The sequence below is a fragment of the Calliphora vicina genome, chromosome X (assembly GCF_958450345.1).
Source record: "Calliphora vicina chromosome X, idCalVici1.1, whole genome shotgun sequence".
Lineage (NCBI taxonomy): Eukaryota > Metazoa > Arthropoda > Insecta > Diptera > Calliphoridae > Calliphora > Calliphora vicina.
In genome coordinates this window covers 6,703,135-6,719,446 of record NC_088785.1, presented here as the reverse complement: position 1 = coordinate 6,719,446, position 16,312 = coordinate 6,703,135, and the positions used below count along the sequence as shown (strand labels likewise).

The following is a 16,312-nucleotide window of genomic DNA, read 5'->3' as shown; positions in this document are numbered from 1 at the left end:
ACATATCGCACACCCAGTTCAAAAGTGACACAACTAAAAATTAATTTTTCGGGTTTATATGCTTAAACTATGCACAATACACTTGTTTATCTATACAAAAAATATCAGTGTATTTTGTTGTTGTTAACTGTTGCTAAAAAAAACAGTTATGTCATTCATCATTTCATGTTTTAATTGGTATATAATTTTTTGCGATTTCTGAAAAATTAAAATTTTGAGTTGTGTCACTTTTGAACTGGATGTGCGATATATACATTAGGGAACTTTTTTAAAATTTTCCTCAAATTACGAGGGTTTTGGTTCGGATTGTTTGTAACACTATATATCAAACTGCAATGTTCAATATTTGAGTAAAATCGGATAATCCTTTTAGTTTAAAAATGTTTCTCGTGCCGATGAAGCACCGGTTCACATTATCCGATTTAACTCAAGGTTGCAGTTTTATACCAAGTGCTACAACAATCCCATCGGCACTCCTCGAAATTGCGGTGATTACTATTTTTTTTTGGTTTTCGACATTAACCACCCAAAGCCCAGTTCTTTATAGCATTTAATAAATTTATAAAAAAAAAAAATGTTTGATTCACAATGCATATTTTATTTGTTTTCAATATATTTTTATTTTTTGAATATACTTGGTATATTTTTATAACTATATACTATATATGATAAATATAAATATTTTTATTTTTGTTTGCATTTTAATTGTAGAATTCATAAAGAGATGTTTTAATTGTACACATATGTATGCAGTTTTATTGAAAAAAATTAATCAAATGATTTTATTCTAAGTGGATTTTTTCAGTTTCGGTTTCTTGCTATATCACCATTATTCAGTTTAGAATCGTCATGCTCATGTTCATGTTCATTATTGATACCATTTCCAGTTTCCTCGCTTAAAAGCGACTGTGTAATGGATATAACATTATTTCCAGTTTTTAGAGCGTCTACAGTGGCAGCCAATAACTGATCTTCGGGTTGCGAAAACATGAGTTGCGAATCGTTCAAAGTTGAAACTTCCATAGGTTCACTTTCAAATTTCTCCACTGTCATGGTTGTAGTTGTCAGGGCTTTGCCATCATCACTAACGGTAAATACTAATTATTAAAATGTTTCAATTTAATTTACTTTCATCAATATGTTACCTAGTTTTTATGACGATACTTGTCTCTTTACTATCGGATAGTTGATCGGCACTTTCTGGTACTTTGGCTTGAAGTTTTTGCAACATATCTGAAAAAATAAACAATTTCTTTTATTAGATTTTCCTTGAAAAATAAAATGTTCCATCATTTAAAACAACTCATATTTTGTTGTTGGTTTCTTTCACGTTTGGTAAAGACGAGATCGGTGCAAAAAGACTCTGGTCACCGCCATTATAAAGTATCTTTAATTATTTGATAATATTAAATTAAATATTTTGTTTTAAATTTAAATTTCTTGTTAAAATGAAAAAGCAAATACTAAAAACTGGTGAGAAATCAACTTTACAAAATTTTCAATTTAATATCCATAGTAATGAATTAAACAGTTATGTTCCCCAAAAACTTAAAAATTTCGTTATTAAATAAATAATAAAACATATATTGCCTTAAATTGCGCTGTTAGCAAAAATAAATACTAAAGTTGTTTACAAAAAAATATATTCTAAGAGATAATCCATGGATTTGATTTGTATAAACTCGAAGTGTTCCTCATGACTCGAAGTGTTCCGTATGACCCATCCCCAGTTATAAGCTCCAAATTGAATATTTAATCTGAACTATATATCTTCTAGAGTGGCGGCATGGTGTAGTGGTTGTTGTTGTTGTAGCAGCGGTGTTTGCTGAGTTGACAGCCCATGGCCGAGTGAACTCGGGTCATTCCGGTACGTAGAACCGGCTGTCGTGGGAATGTTGTATGGTGTAGTGGTTCGATCCCTGGCAGAGGACGAAAAATGTTCATCATGGTTTTCGAGTTTTTAAAATTAACCTCCTCTAAACAATCCCCATAGAAAAGAGGATAACATCATGATAAAGGTCAGGCAGCTCGCCACCACCCCCTGGGAAAAAAAGGTAGGAATCAAAGTATTAACACAGAGGGCGTTGTTTCTAGGCAACACCATTATCCTAGACCAACTACAGCAGACCAATCATCTACTTAGTTGGAACAACAACCGATTAACGAAACTGACACAAGGCCAAAATAACAATAGGCTGGCAACATCCTACATGTATCCGTTTAACGAAACTGATACAAAAATAACAACAGTCTGGTTCTACATGAAGAAATATGCGAAAAACAACTGCAAACAAATCGTATAAGATGGAAGATGCTTTGAGGAAGCCAAATGCTCCCAAGAGGGGTAATGGAGAAAAACAAATATATCTTCTTAATTAAAATTGGACCAACCGTTTAGAAATTACAGACTTATTTCCCTCACTGTTCGGCAATCACTTTACCGACACAAAGTATTTTATCCATAATTTGATCTTTCTAAGTTTTTACATAAACCAGCATTGTATACGGAAATCTATTTAATGCCTAGAACACTCTTAGAAGTGTTAGTATGGATGAACATGCACCAGCAGTTCTTGGTGAATATCTTGATTTTACCTATCACTTAGGGTTATATAAGTAGTTACGTGACTAGTTATGTTAACACGTGCATGTTCCATTTTTGATTACAATTAGACTGTCTGATAGCTGGTCCGAAGTAGCCAACGCATTGAATTCACATACCGGTTACATAGAGTGAGTTACCTTACTAGCTACTAGGGTATTCGAATTATTCGATTTTTCTCTTGTTCGAATAAAACGAATAATTCGAATAAGAGATTTTAACTTGTTCGAATAATTCGATCACACGTTCAAAATTAATCGAATTATTCGAATAATTTAATTTTTTTTAAAAAAGTAAAGAATGAAGTTTTGATGTAGATTTTTTTAAGATTTCGAGTCATAACAGCCAAAAAGACGTAAGCGCCAAAAACCAAATTTAAAAGGGAAAGTTTTTTAAAATATCCTTGGTTGAAGTAAAATTGAGTATGTATGCACTTCTTAACTATACATTTATTTTATTTCATATATTTCCAAGATAACGGGTATTTATGTCGCTTACGTCCTTTTCGCCTTTTCTGATCAGATTAACTCCCGAACAATATATGCTATGCTTTAAAAAACTTTTGCTAGTTGGACATGATTCTGAATTCAAATACAATATAAAAGTATTAAGAACTTTTTTATGTCGTTCATTAATTCGGGTATTAAATTGAGTAACTAATTCTTTAGTAAATTAATTATTCACTATTTCTAAATTATTTATAACACATTTTATTATACATCAAGCTCTATCAACGTTGCCGAATCTTTGCTTAATAAAGTGGTCTTGGGGAATTACACAATAAAAGTTTGTTTACACAAGTCCAAAGTTTGATATTTGCGCATGCACAGGCAGTGCATGATTGACGCAAAAAATGTATTACCATGTTAGACAAAGATGTCCAACGATGTTTAACATCATGTATAAGACGAACTCTTGCTTTTCTTGCAACAAAACGTTAGTTTGCAATATTTGTGTTTATCATTCGATTTATTAAATATTTTGCAACACTTAAGAACGCGGTTAATAAAATAACATCATTATAAATGTCATCCTCAATATCACATTCGACGACCGTTTCAAAATCATATTCTCCATCACATTCAACTCCACTTTAATCTAAGTTAAAATTTTGATTATTAATTGCGATTCTTCTAATATTTCGTCAAATATTTTATTTTCATTGGTTCAAGTCCTAAGTTAAAAATTTTGAAAGATTTGTTTTTCGAATTGTAACTTCTTGCAGTAATATTTATATATTTATAGAAGGAGCTATCGGAACACTCATCTACAGTGATCGAAAATACAATTTTTGTGAGTCATTATTATTTATTTAAATTTGAAATTATGAAAAATGTTAAGCAATTTAATAAATTTAAATATATATGAACATTTATTCGTTTTATTCGATTATTCTACATAAAATTGTTCGAATTATTCGTTATTCGAAAATGGCCATTTTTTAATTGTTCGAATAATTATTCGATTAATCGAACGATCATTAGTCGAATGAATACCCTACTAGCTACGTAACTGGTTACTTGATCATCTACATAACCTCAAATACCCAGTTAAAAAGATATATCATAGACAGTACAACTGTCCAATAGATTACTTCTGGTGAGTAAGATAATTACTTTCTAAAGTGCAGTACAGAATATACATTTAAAGTGACTACACTCTAGGTTACTTAGATACACTAAAGTGTCAATTGACTTTACGCTGAGTTATATGGGTTGTATAAAGAAAAAGAAACCAATTGACTTGATAAATTGGAGTCAGCCAAGTGATAAGACTACTTGCTAAACTGCTTGGATTTTAATATAAATAATATATATTTATCATAAGTATGTATAGTAGTTATTGCTTTTTTTTATTTTATATTTTGTTGACATTTTTGTTTGCTTTTGTTTATACGATGAAATTGTATTATGATACTTGAGTTTTTGACAAATATTAATACTCAGTATTGCCGTCTATAAATACCTTAACATATCAAATATTTAGAGAGAAAAATTATTACAAAAATGTTTACAGAAGTGAAAGAAAGGATAATCAAAATAATAATAAAGTGTTCATTTAGCGACAAAATTCTTATTGCTATCAAATGTTGGTATTGATTTTCTCGATTCTATCTGAGCTTTGATGAATCTTTCTCTTCTTGTTTTGTTACACAAAGTTGATGTTGCTTTACTCACAGCTTTGACTGCTCTCTTTACAGCTTGAGTATGACATGAGGGTTAAAATGGCTCAATTCATCCGTTGTTTTCTTCTTCAATAAACAGAAGAAGATTTTTTCATCTACAGATTTTAATATAGATGATTCAGTAATATTTGCATCCCATTTCAATAGGTCAAGTATGACGAAACAGCCGTAATTTATTTGATGTTGTGGATCTATTTTTCAAAATTCGATGGACAGCTAATTCACGAATATGTTGTTGGGGATCTGTTAACATTACAATTAATAAGTTTTCAGGATGTGCTGTTTCTTTGAATCACTGGGCCGACAAACCTTCAAAGTTGTTGTTAATACATATCTGCTAAGTTTGATTAGTTCAAAAAGGTGTCGAGGTCCTTCTTAACAGCTGGGAAGAGTTTTTATAGAAAACCACACTGGAGCGTAAACATTTACAATATATATTGCAAGTGTTGTTAGATTTGTTCTCAACTGAAATATATAGACGAAGATCTGCACTTATATATTCAACGCTCTGGTAAGTTCGTGGGAATTGGTTTAAACTTCACTATTGCTCTTTTTTCAATGTTTTCAAGTTCTTTGCAATTTTTCCTAAAAATGTCTGTGGTCTTGATTTACCACCATCGCCATCAATAAAACAGGTGTCTGAATGCCAGTTCATTCATATGCAACATACATATGATACAGAATTAGGCTCTACCCAATATTTTTTCTAGTAAACGAATATGCAATTAAAAAATGTTGTGATATCCAAGAAAAAGTTTTTAATGTTCGTAATTGTTCTGTTTCTTCACAATCCGACTGATCATATTCAAGTTCAGATGCACTGCTCAATATATCTGGCTACTTATAGCCATTTGTGTAACTGTTCTCTGGTATGTTATCAAAATTCGTTCTTCAGCAGGTATTTTTTTGGCTTCTATTTCTTCATATGTTGGCTCTTTTTAAGTTTCCCTCTCATATTTAAGGCTATGACTGGTCCACTCATAAAATTTCATCAATCTGCATAGGTTGGCAATATATTATATTTCAAATCACACAAAACAAAAAATATGGGACACTTTCAACTATTCCTGTTACGCTCCATTTCTCAGATTATGAAAACCAAATAAATAATAGCACTTTTTTCGTAATTTATCGAAATATGTAGAAAACTCAAGTAAACAATTTTTAGGGTATTTGTATAAAAAAGTAATATCTGCAGAAAGGTAACAGTAAGAATCCGAATTTTAATGCTAATATTTTATACTGGTATCTGTAGTTAATATTATTTCGCTTAAAAAAGTATAATTAATGTGAGTAAAAAATTTACTCTTTCTAAAAATTCAATCGCGATCCGGAGGCAGTAAAACTTAAAATAATGCAATAAAATTTTAGATACATATTGGCAAAACCATTTGGCACATTTTTACCGCTGAGCCTTTCAAAAATTTTAGAAAAAAAAATTTATACCCACCCTAATATATAGTCAGTGTTTGAAATTTGAATTAAAACAAATAGTTTACCATTATTTTCAATATTCTGCTGGGCTTCTTCTAGCACTTGAAGTGTGTGTTCCTCCGCTATGCGTCGTATTGTATCGATGTCATATGCTTGATCGTCACCATCACTAGTCAATTTTATATCGCTTACAATATCAGTTATAGGAGGTGATACACTCTTCTCTTCATCTAAATTAAGAAAAGGAAGAAAATATATTGATGAATAATAAATGACTCAGCTAATATTGTTGATCACAGTCTAGTAAAAATAACTATGAATATTTCTAGGATTGTCAGCCATACTAAAAACGAAATAAACTTCTAATTGAAAACTATACAAAGAACATGAAATTAAGTTCACTTATTTGGTAATTTATTACTATTGTCGATAATAATAAAAAAACAATCTATCCTAATTATTTTATCTCCATAAACTTCGAAATATATTACAGAATACAAATATAAAATAGCAACACACCCACTTAGCATTTGCATTCGTCGCTGCCTCAGTGACGACTAAACAAAATATAATAATAATATGTTTATGGTTAGCATGCACAATTGTGCTATGAAATGGGCATCAATAATCTAGAGTCTAGACCAAGTAAGCAGTAAAGACAGAAGCTTTGTGCATGTATAGCGTTATTTTTAGATTTTAAAATTGAAAATTTTTTATATATTTATTGTTCAATTTTAATCCTGATATTTAATTGGCTTAACATTTTGCTAAGGTTATTTTCAAACTTTGGAAAGCAGGGATTAACGTTATACGATTAGAAGTTTTATACCAATTGTCACACTAATCCGACACTTTTGTACTGCTCGAACTTCGAAAAAAGTAAACAATATATAAATTAATTAATTGCATAATAAAATTTCAGAGTGGAAATTGATTTATAAAAACCGATTTTTGGATTTTACCTAAAAAAAAGTCTTTCACTTGGATGTTATTTTTTGGTTTTGACATACATATATGTATAATGCAATAAGCATTTTTGATCTTACCTATTTGATCTTGTATTACTTGTTGCAGTTGTTGTTCGTTTGGCTGATCATTGAGAACAATAGTCGTAACTTTTTTTTTTATAACTTTTTCTTTAATTATTGGTGCTTCATTTACTTCAATAGCGGCAGTTTTATTTGTTGGTTGGACTGTTAAGGCCACTTCATTGATGAAATCTGTGATGCCTTCTAGACCGTCTTGTAATAGTTGTTTTTCGGCTTTTGTTCTTTCCATGATGTCGGTGACGGGCTCAACATTATCGATGCATATATTAAAAATATCGTCACGTCCAATTTTCTTGAGAGCCTGCTGCAATTTGTTGCCAGTGGCTTCGTTGCCCTGTTGACGCAGCCATAAACGTAACATGACCATTGCACGTTGATTTTGAATCTTATCGTCCGCATATTCAGCATTGATAAGTTCGATGTCGGTCTCGGGTACACCCAATTCTTTGGCCAATGGCATCCAATCGTCCTCTAGCAATTGACATATATGGGACAGATGCATATCGGCCTTGTGAATTGTTTCGTTATTTTGCTTCGATTCACCGTTCGGCTGTTGAATTTCACGTTCATTGTACTTTTTCTTGTATTCGGCATTGATTTGATCGCGTTGGTTGAGACCTTGGTCTACAAAGTTAATACTGTTGATGCTACGCTGGCTACCAGCAGCAATGTTCCCTTTATTCGCAGCCAAATCAACTCCAGTGTCCTGTAGGGAAATGTTTAGTATGCAAATGGGTTGTTTTGGCGCTTCGCCCTGCCCGGTTTTGGGTTCATTCATAAAACTTATACGTGCGAACGGTTCGTCCGGATTCTTCACGTGCACCATAAACGACAGACGATTTTCGCGGAAGGCTTGGAACTTAAGACTGAGTTGTTCGCCAGTTTTGAGTACAGGTACCAAGTTACCTCCAAATTCCAAGTAAATATCCTGATCCTCCAAAACCTCAACATCGCGACTCTTGGCCACTTCGGTGAAGTTGTCCTGGTGCTCTAAGGTTTTGTCTTCCTTGTCGTCGGTCATACAAAATATTGATAGTTTGGCTTCATTTGGAGAAATGCGCTTGGCAAACACCACAAATTTGGCTCGGAATGGTACAAGCGCCATATAAGAGTACAGTTCGGAGGCCATGCGACTGGCTTCGGCAATATTGCGACAATCCATCAGCCAGAAACGAGCCGACACCGTGGTGGTAAAAGTCACGCTGTCCTTAACAAATGCTAGAGGCGTTGAACCGGTAACATCTTCCCAAATAGCACGATTCTGGCCTCCAGTAATCGAGCATAGGAGACGTAACGTGGGAGCGTTACCAGTGTAAGGCGAATTCACCATACCCTGGGTACAAGCTTTTGGTGCCGGTATGCTGAGAGTGATGGCTTTATGGAACTTACGGCGTCGCGGTTCCACAGTCACAACTGGCGACACAGCCACGCCTTGGCCAAGCAATTTGCAACAATCGTTCAAATCAACTGGCTGTGCCTGAAGACCGACTCGAATTTTCTTCGTCAATGCATTTGGCGGAAATATTGCCTGAACCTGGGGTACGGCTTGTGAGGATACAGTACCACCATCAGAACCAATAGCATGTACCTCCTGTCGTATACGAGATACTACAGCAAAGAAATGTGGAAAATTACGAGTAACAATACGAATGATCCGATTTGTGCGTAAGTCCTCCAAAGGACTCAATTCAGTTTCCATGGTATCTTGCAGTACCTCGAGTACCGACTCTTCCTTTTCGTAAAGGGTATGTTCTCGCCAACTTTCACCATTATCGGAGCGCAAAATTATAATTTCACGTTCTTTGTCACGCAGCGATCCGAAATGTGGAACTTCCAAGATTACTGGCCTGAAATATTACAAATATTTTTAATGCTTTAATAATACCAATATGTACTTTTTCTACTGCAGCGTAACTTTTTAGTAGTCAATTTAATTGAATTGTAGGGATAAAACGATACATATATAGAAAATAAATTGATTTATCCATTATTACCTACAAGTTATCATTTTATTTTCAACTTACCCTAAAAATTTTGCCTCCACAGGGGACAGTTCTAAAATTCTGCTAATTAGAGCTTCACCTTCCATTAGTGGTGGTGGATAATGGACACGGTTTGGTTTAACATAGCGACAGGTGATACGTGTTGGTTGGGCACATGATTTTGGTGGCACAATAATACGTACACCACTGTGACGACAACCACGCATGGAACCACCACGGGCATCCACCATAAATGAAACCAAGAATCTAAGAGAAAAAACCGTTTAATAATTGCATTCAAAACTTCTTAAAAACTTACCCTAAATGCACGGGTGGCTTTGTAATGGCCACATTATCGGATTTAAGAGCATACTGATGGGAAGCTTGAATGCTCTCATTGACTTCCCCTGCAATAATTAATAAAGTTAGAAAATGATTTAGAAGAAATCCATGATTAAGGAATTTGTCATATTCTCATAGTTATATTATAGTTATATTTAAAAAGCTTTTAATTTTTGTAAAAAAAATGCAATGAAATTAAATAAGTAAGATTTTTCGAATCATTCACTTTTGACATCACAGTGAACTGTGAATATTTTGTGCAGATTGTAATTTATATTATACATATACAAAAATTAACATCGAACTATATTATTTGGTGTATAATTGTGTATGATAAAATAACGTAAAAAGTTTTAGTTTTCACAAAATCATTTCAAATCGGTTAAAATTTACGAAAGCTGCATGTCTTGAAATATTTTTCAAGACGACGATTTCTAAATTTCTGAAAGTCCAACTTCTTTAATCCAATTTAGTAGAAAAAATAAATGAATTTGTTTCCAAAACCGAGGTTAATGAAACACCTGTTGTATTAATGTTTCCAATTTCGAAAAAATGTGACCTGTAGTTAAGAAGTTATACATATATTTATTATATGGGCATTTCCAGCGAAAAGTCCACCCAGACCGAAAAATTAAAAGTTAACCAACAGTATTTCCTTTTTTGTATTATTTAAGATAAATATTCAAAATTAACTAATAAATAAAAGAGTTCAAAGCTTTCCTGAGTTGCGATGGCGAGATACCTGTCCACAAAGTTAAGTCTTCGTTTTGGTCAGTTGTGTTTTATTTCTAAGGGCATTTTCTCTTTACAATTTATATTTCTAGGAGTAAATGTTCTAAAGCACTCTTACCGAAAAACCTTTGATATAACCAGGGCTGTCAGATGTGGTGATTTCTCGCCAAACGTGGCGATTTTTCATTGCCTTTGGCGACCAAAATTTCCAATTGGCGACATGGCGATTTTTTGACGATTTACAGACTAGTTGGCGATTTTTTAACAAATTATTTGTTTTTCTTGAAATATTTTTTTTGATATTTATTAACCCAATAGTTAATAAAATTAATCATTTATAATCTGATCATATGGATGTAGCTAGCATAAATGATCAAATAGTTTCAACAATATTAATTTTTTCTTCTAAAATGTTTAAGACGTCATTTTTAAATAATATTTAATGCTCATTAAAATTGGCTATTGGTTCGAAGGATTTTTTGGAATCAGGAATCTATCGATTTTGGCACTAAATTTGAAATGGAATTACAATATATTAAAATGGAGGAATTTTTTAAAAGAAAATTGTTTTTTGTACTTAAAAAGCTTTAAAACGGTTACCAGAAAATATAACTCTTTTTAAAGTATATGTATAATGAATTTTCAATATTGAAATGAAATTGAAATTTTAGGTAGTTCAAAATTCAGTAACTTTATTTTTCAATCCAAAAGAATCTGCAGGGGAATATGAATTGCAATGGTCAAAATTAGCATATATCAATTGGACTCAGATCTTTAAAGGTGAAATTCCAACAAAATTTGTTAGATTTTTGGCCACAAGTTTACAATTATTGAGAACATTTCATTTTAAAGACTTAGCATTGGCCGCAATTTTGTTGCAATTCATTTCAGCCTACAGATAAAATGTTAAAAAAATTTAATTCTAATACAATGTATACTTTTGATATCAATTTAAACAGAAATAAAATAAAAAACTAAAAAAAAAATATTTTGGCGATTTTTTGTTGTTTAGCTTTTGGCGATGGAGATAAAAAATCTGACAACCCTGGATATAACAACAGCTACCGTAAGTCCCCTTTTAAGGCTGGGTTAGCCGACCGTTGATGTAATGTAACCGTAATGTTGACTTAACGTAACACTTTAGTGCGATTATAGAACATTAAAAACGTGTCATATGTTTTTGACATAAACAAACAAATTTAAACAGCTGTTTGAAAGTGTTATCAACACAATTGTTTTAAATACTGTTCAAGCGATTTTATAATTTTTTTCTGCGATTTAAAAAAAAAATTATTAAACTTTTTGGTAATAGTATTTACATATAAACCGTATTATTTTACACATAATGTATTCATCATCTTTGTGAAGTGCTTCGAAGTGACTTCATATATGTTTATATTAACCCATTAGGAGACAATTATAAATATTACCTTGTCATACAGACTTTATTTATTAAAGGTCCGATAACTTAAAAATTAATTAATATTGTATTGTACTTTATACTAAGGGCCATTATTACAACTTGCCTTTATGTTCGTAATAGTAATAGTTAACTTTAAGGGTGCCTTTTTCTATTGCTTAAAGTTTCACCTTTCACTATTTCGAACATAAAGGCAAGTTGTAATAATGGCCCTAATTTGTTAATTTAATTTGTCTATACAAAATATTAATTTAATATTTTCAAACTTATTACTTTCGACTATTATTAGTATACATTTTATAAATGCTTGTGTGAACTAATTTGTATAAGTAAATATTACCATAACAATAAAAAAATTTTGTTTTTAGTAAGAATTGTGCTAAATTTCCCAATTATTGATAAATTCACTGACATTTATTGTTGTGGGATATGCTAGTTCCTTTGTCCCCTTTTACAATACAGAAGTTGAAAGGCAACCATTTGTCTTATTCTCTTTTGAACTAACCTAAACCTGTGTAATACACACTGTACCTATTCAACACCTCGCCTTCAAACTTCGTCTGTCTACCTTTCAATTTCTGCATTGTAAACGTAGACTATGCGCATTTCACTGGTTGCTTAGGCCAGATCATCAGGAAACCTTTTCCCAAAAGGCTATAGAAAAACTAAAGATATTATACAAATCAAACTATAGAGTGAATGAGAATTACAGACACTCAAGCTTTATTTGTAAAAATATCAAAGCTTAAACAAAAAATCAACAGTGAGTTTATCTTCTCTTACATTTTGTTTTTTATTTATGTATTTATATTATTGAAATATCTAACAAAATATTGTTAAGCCTTCTGAGCATAAGTATTTTTTATACAAGACTTTAAAAATCAACAAGTTGACAACACCGTTAGTAAATGTCACGTTGAAACGTAAAGAAATTCAGTTTTTAACAGGTTCAGACCATGGCGTAATGATTATAAGGTGTATGCGTTACGGCAACAAATACAACAATACAAAAACAAATAACTTTTATAGTGTCAAAAACAACTGACATAATGTATACAAACTACAGCAAAAAAAATTTTGACAAGATTGAAGTTGTAAACAAACTCGAGCAAAAAAATAATCAGCTGTTTGATTAATGTCACCTTGTATATCATTACACCATGGTTCAGACGTTACAGTTACGTTACATTTTGTCACTATAACTGCTTTAACTACTTTACACACAATAGAAACGATCAGCTGTTCCGTTCCGTTAAGGTGACATTACATTACAGTCGGCTAATCCACTCTTTACAATGCAGAAATTGAAAGGCAGACATTTTTCTCATTCTCTTTTGAACTAACCTAAACCTGTGCAAAACACACTCTACCTCTTCCACTCCTCGCCCACAAACTTCGTCTGTCTGCCTTTCAATTTCTGCATTGTAAAAGGGGACTAAATCCAAAAGAGCAAACAAATAAAAATTAACGGTAAAATTTTGATTTGCTTTTAATGATACTTTAAGATAACGTCACGCTGACGATAGCAAGTGCGTGAAATTTTGTATTTTAACAAAGGTTTATAAAATAAACTAATTACAGAAAAAAATAGGTTATTAAACAAATAGTTAATTTTATATTAATTTTCAAAAGTGTGTAACGTCACGCCAGATTATATGTAAAGAACCGTAAAAGGCAAGAAAAAGTTTGTTTGAAGAAGAATAATGAAGGCAGTCCGCAAGGCAATCAGCAATACAGATGCAAACAAAACTTGGGAATTTAAGGACGAAGCCTAGCCCCCATACAAATGTCCTCTCGAAATATGACTTTATCGGTAATAAATATTTAATTTATATAGGTATCTTTACAAATTTCGCTCCAAATAAGTTTTATATATAGTGAAGTCATGTCACATAATTTCATGATGATAGGTCCATAATTAGTCATAGCTCCCATATAGAGCCCATATCCAAAAATCACTTTAACGAACATAAATTTCTTAAAAAATAAGTTATCCACATAGAATTCAACATAAATAAGTTTAATGTAAACATAAATCACTCGACCTAATTTCGTGACGATCGGTCTATATTTGGTCAACGCCATCGCATATTTTTACTAATATCTTCAAATCCTTAGGGTCAATTGTTTTAATATTTTTACTGAATATAGAGGTACTTAATTACTTCGCAAATGTAAAAAAAACTTTTTACAAATTTGACTTTATCATTAACTTTTTTTAAATTTTGTCGTATAAATATAACGACGTCACACCATAATGGAAATGCCCATATGTTACTTTACACACGATTGTTCTAGTTTGCGGCAACTCAGAGAAACAGCTGTTGTCTAGATGTTAAATTTTGTTTTGTTTACATAAATGTAAAAAAATCTAATTGTGAAAAAATTATTTGTTAAATAAAAAAATAAAATTGCGTCGGCCTTAATTATCGTATAAAAAAATTAATAAAGAAATGTTAAAAGATGTATGTGGGTCAAAGAGTGGCTCACAAAAAGAATATTTCTTTTACAAAAATGAATATTGGCGCTAATTGTCTTCTTTGATTGCCGCACTAGAACACAATAAATATTGTTGTATTTTTAACTTTTTTATTGGTGCATGTTGCACCAATAAAAAAGTTCACATGATTGCCGCACCAGTGTTGCATTTGATTGGGCCAAATAAGCACAATATTGTTGTGGTTTGACATATGAGCCAATAAGTTGTGAAATCACACGATTGACGTATAAAATAGACCAATAATTGGTGCATAGCGGCAATCGTGTGATCCTACCTTTACTCTAGATTGTTTTTTTTGTATGATGTGAATGTATCTGATATAATTTTTTGCCTAATTCGCTGTTAAAAAAAATTTTTTTTTTTTTTAATTTTTAAAATCTTGTCAAGTAAATTCTAAAAGATTTAGAATTTCTATTTAGGATTTCATGCCAGAAAATAACAATTTGGTCATTACCTTGCATAACTTTATCCTAACTGGCATGAAAAACTTACTTTTAGCAATTATTAAGAAATCTGACTTTGAATTCCTTTTGGTGAATTATTGTTAGCCGATTTCAAAAATAAAATTCAGTATATACATATATTAGGGTGGGTCAATTTGTTCGGGTAAGAAAAAACGTGACAGACGTATAGCAAAATTGGAATCTACACAAAATTCTAAGAAAATTTCCAAAAGAAAGTATGGCTCTAAAATTAAAAAATTGCTCCCGCCGAGAGAAATAAAGATTTAAGATTTCACTCTGCAAAAAAATAACCCTTTTTTATATGAAAACCTATTTCATTTTGCACAGTGTTGTAAAGACAATTTGACAATTTGTAGACAAAAATGAGACATTACTTGTAAAAATCGGTTTATATTTGCAAAAGTTATTAAACTTTTTCGAAAAAAGTTACCTTGTAAATTAAAAATTGTACTAATATTTTGTTTTGTTTTTTTTTTTATTCATATACGCTGGGGAAGAAAATACTAAAAAGGTGTTAATGAAAAGTTGAATAACTTTTACAAATTTCATCCGATTTAAATAATTAGAACTATGATTTGTTAAGAACTAAATTTCATTTATACATTGGTGTACATTTTAATAAACTTTCATATCAAAATAAACAATGAAAAGCGACTAAAAATCAAAATTTCTTAACTGTGTATTTTGAAGCCTCTCAGCGGGAGCTAGGTTTTGATTTTCAGACCCATAGTTTCTTTGGAAAATTTTCTTAGAATTTTTCGTAGATTACGTTTTTGCTATACGCCTGTTGACCAAACAAATTTACCCACCCTATTATATCTATATATATACTATGTCTAAAATTAATTAATTCTTTTAATTAATAGTATACAAAATATCCCTCTAACTTAATTTGTTTAAACTAGCACTCTAAACATGTTATGTACATACATATTTATATAGGAAATAAATGTATTTATATATCAATAAAATTACCTTTATTTGGATCCCTCATGGCATAACTAGCATTGTCAACATGATCTTGTTCAGTGGTAATGGTAGTATCATAATTTTGATGATCCTGATCATTTGAGGCTTTCAAATCATCGGTAGCCATGTATTTATATTGATGATGATCTAAATGCTCGTCGCCACCTTCGTCTTCGGAATCGGAGAGAAATGCTTCATGCATTAACTCTGGTGCAACAACTTTATATTTTTTTTCTTCCAAAACGCCGGTCAAACTATTGGTGATTGAGGTCTCAGTAACAACTTTTAAAGTTTCCACCGCAGTAACGTAACCCAAACTATTTGCAATGCTTAGAGCGGTTTGGCCGTTCTAAGAGAAAATAAACAAATAACGGAAAATCAGTAAAGAAACAGAAATTCTAAAAAGTTCGAAAGACGAAACAAATTGTTAACAAAAAGTGTGTGTATGTTTGGTGTTTTTTTTTTGTTATTTCTAAAAATAAATTCAAATATAATGGAATTAGTTGTTGAAAAAATACGGAGAATTTTTGCATTTAAATATTGTGTATAATGCTGCCAGACAATTAAATTATTTTCCCCAACAAAGTAACTATAAATATTCGTCGTTTAGTATTACTGACTGTTGTTCATTAA

At 31.4% G+C, this 16,312-nt stretch overlaps 1 protein-coding gene across 3 annotated transcripts in view; it reads right to left on the bottom strand.

Annotated features, from left to right (window-relative positions):
* Positions 1-577: 577 nt before the first annotated feature.
* Ank (Ankyrin) overlaps positions 578-16,312 on the bottom strand; it is a 91,741-nt gene continuing 76,006 nt past the window's right edge. For all 3 annotated transcript variants that reach the window (XM_065514642.1, XM_065514639.1, XM_065514641.1), the window contains exons 6-12: positions 15,686-16,028; positions 9,572-9,659; positions 9,295-9,519; positions 7,268-9,117; positions 6,287-6,451; positions 1,146-1,233; positions 578-1,084 (exon numbers count right to left, since the gene is read on the bottom strand). In XM_065514642.1, coding sequence (XP_065370714.1) covers positions 802-1,084; positions 1,146-1,233; positions 6,287-6,451; positions 7,268-9,117; positions 9,295-9,519; positions 9,572-9,659; positions 15,686-16,028 — 3,042 coding nt within the window. In that variant the 3' untranslated portion in view covers positions 578-801. The remainder of the gene's footprint in view (positions 1,085-1,145; positions 1,234-6,286; positions 6,452-7,267; positions 9,118-9,294; positions 9,520-9,571; positions 9,660-15,685; positions 16,029-16,312) is intronic.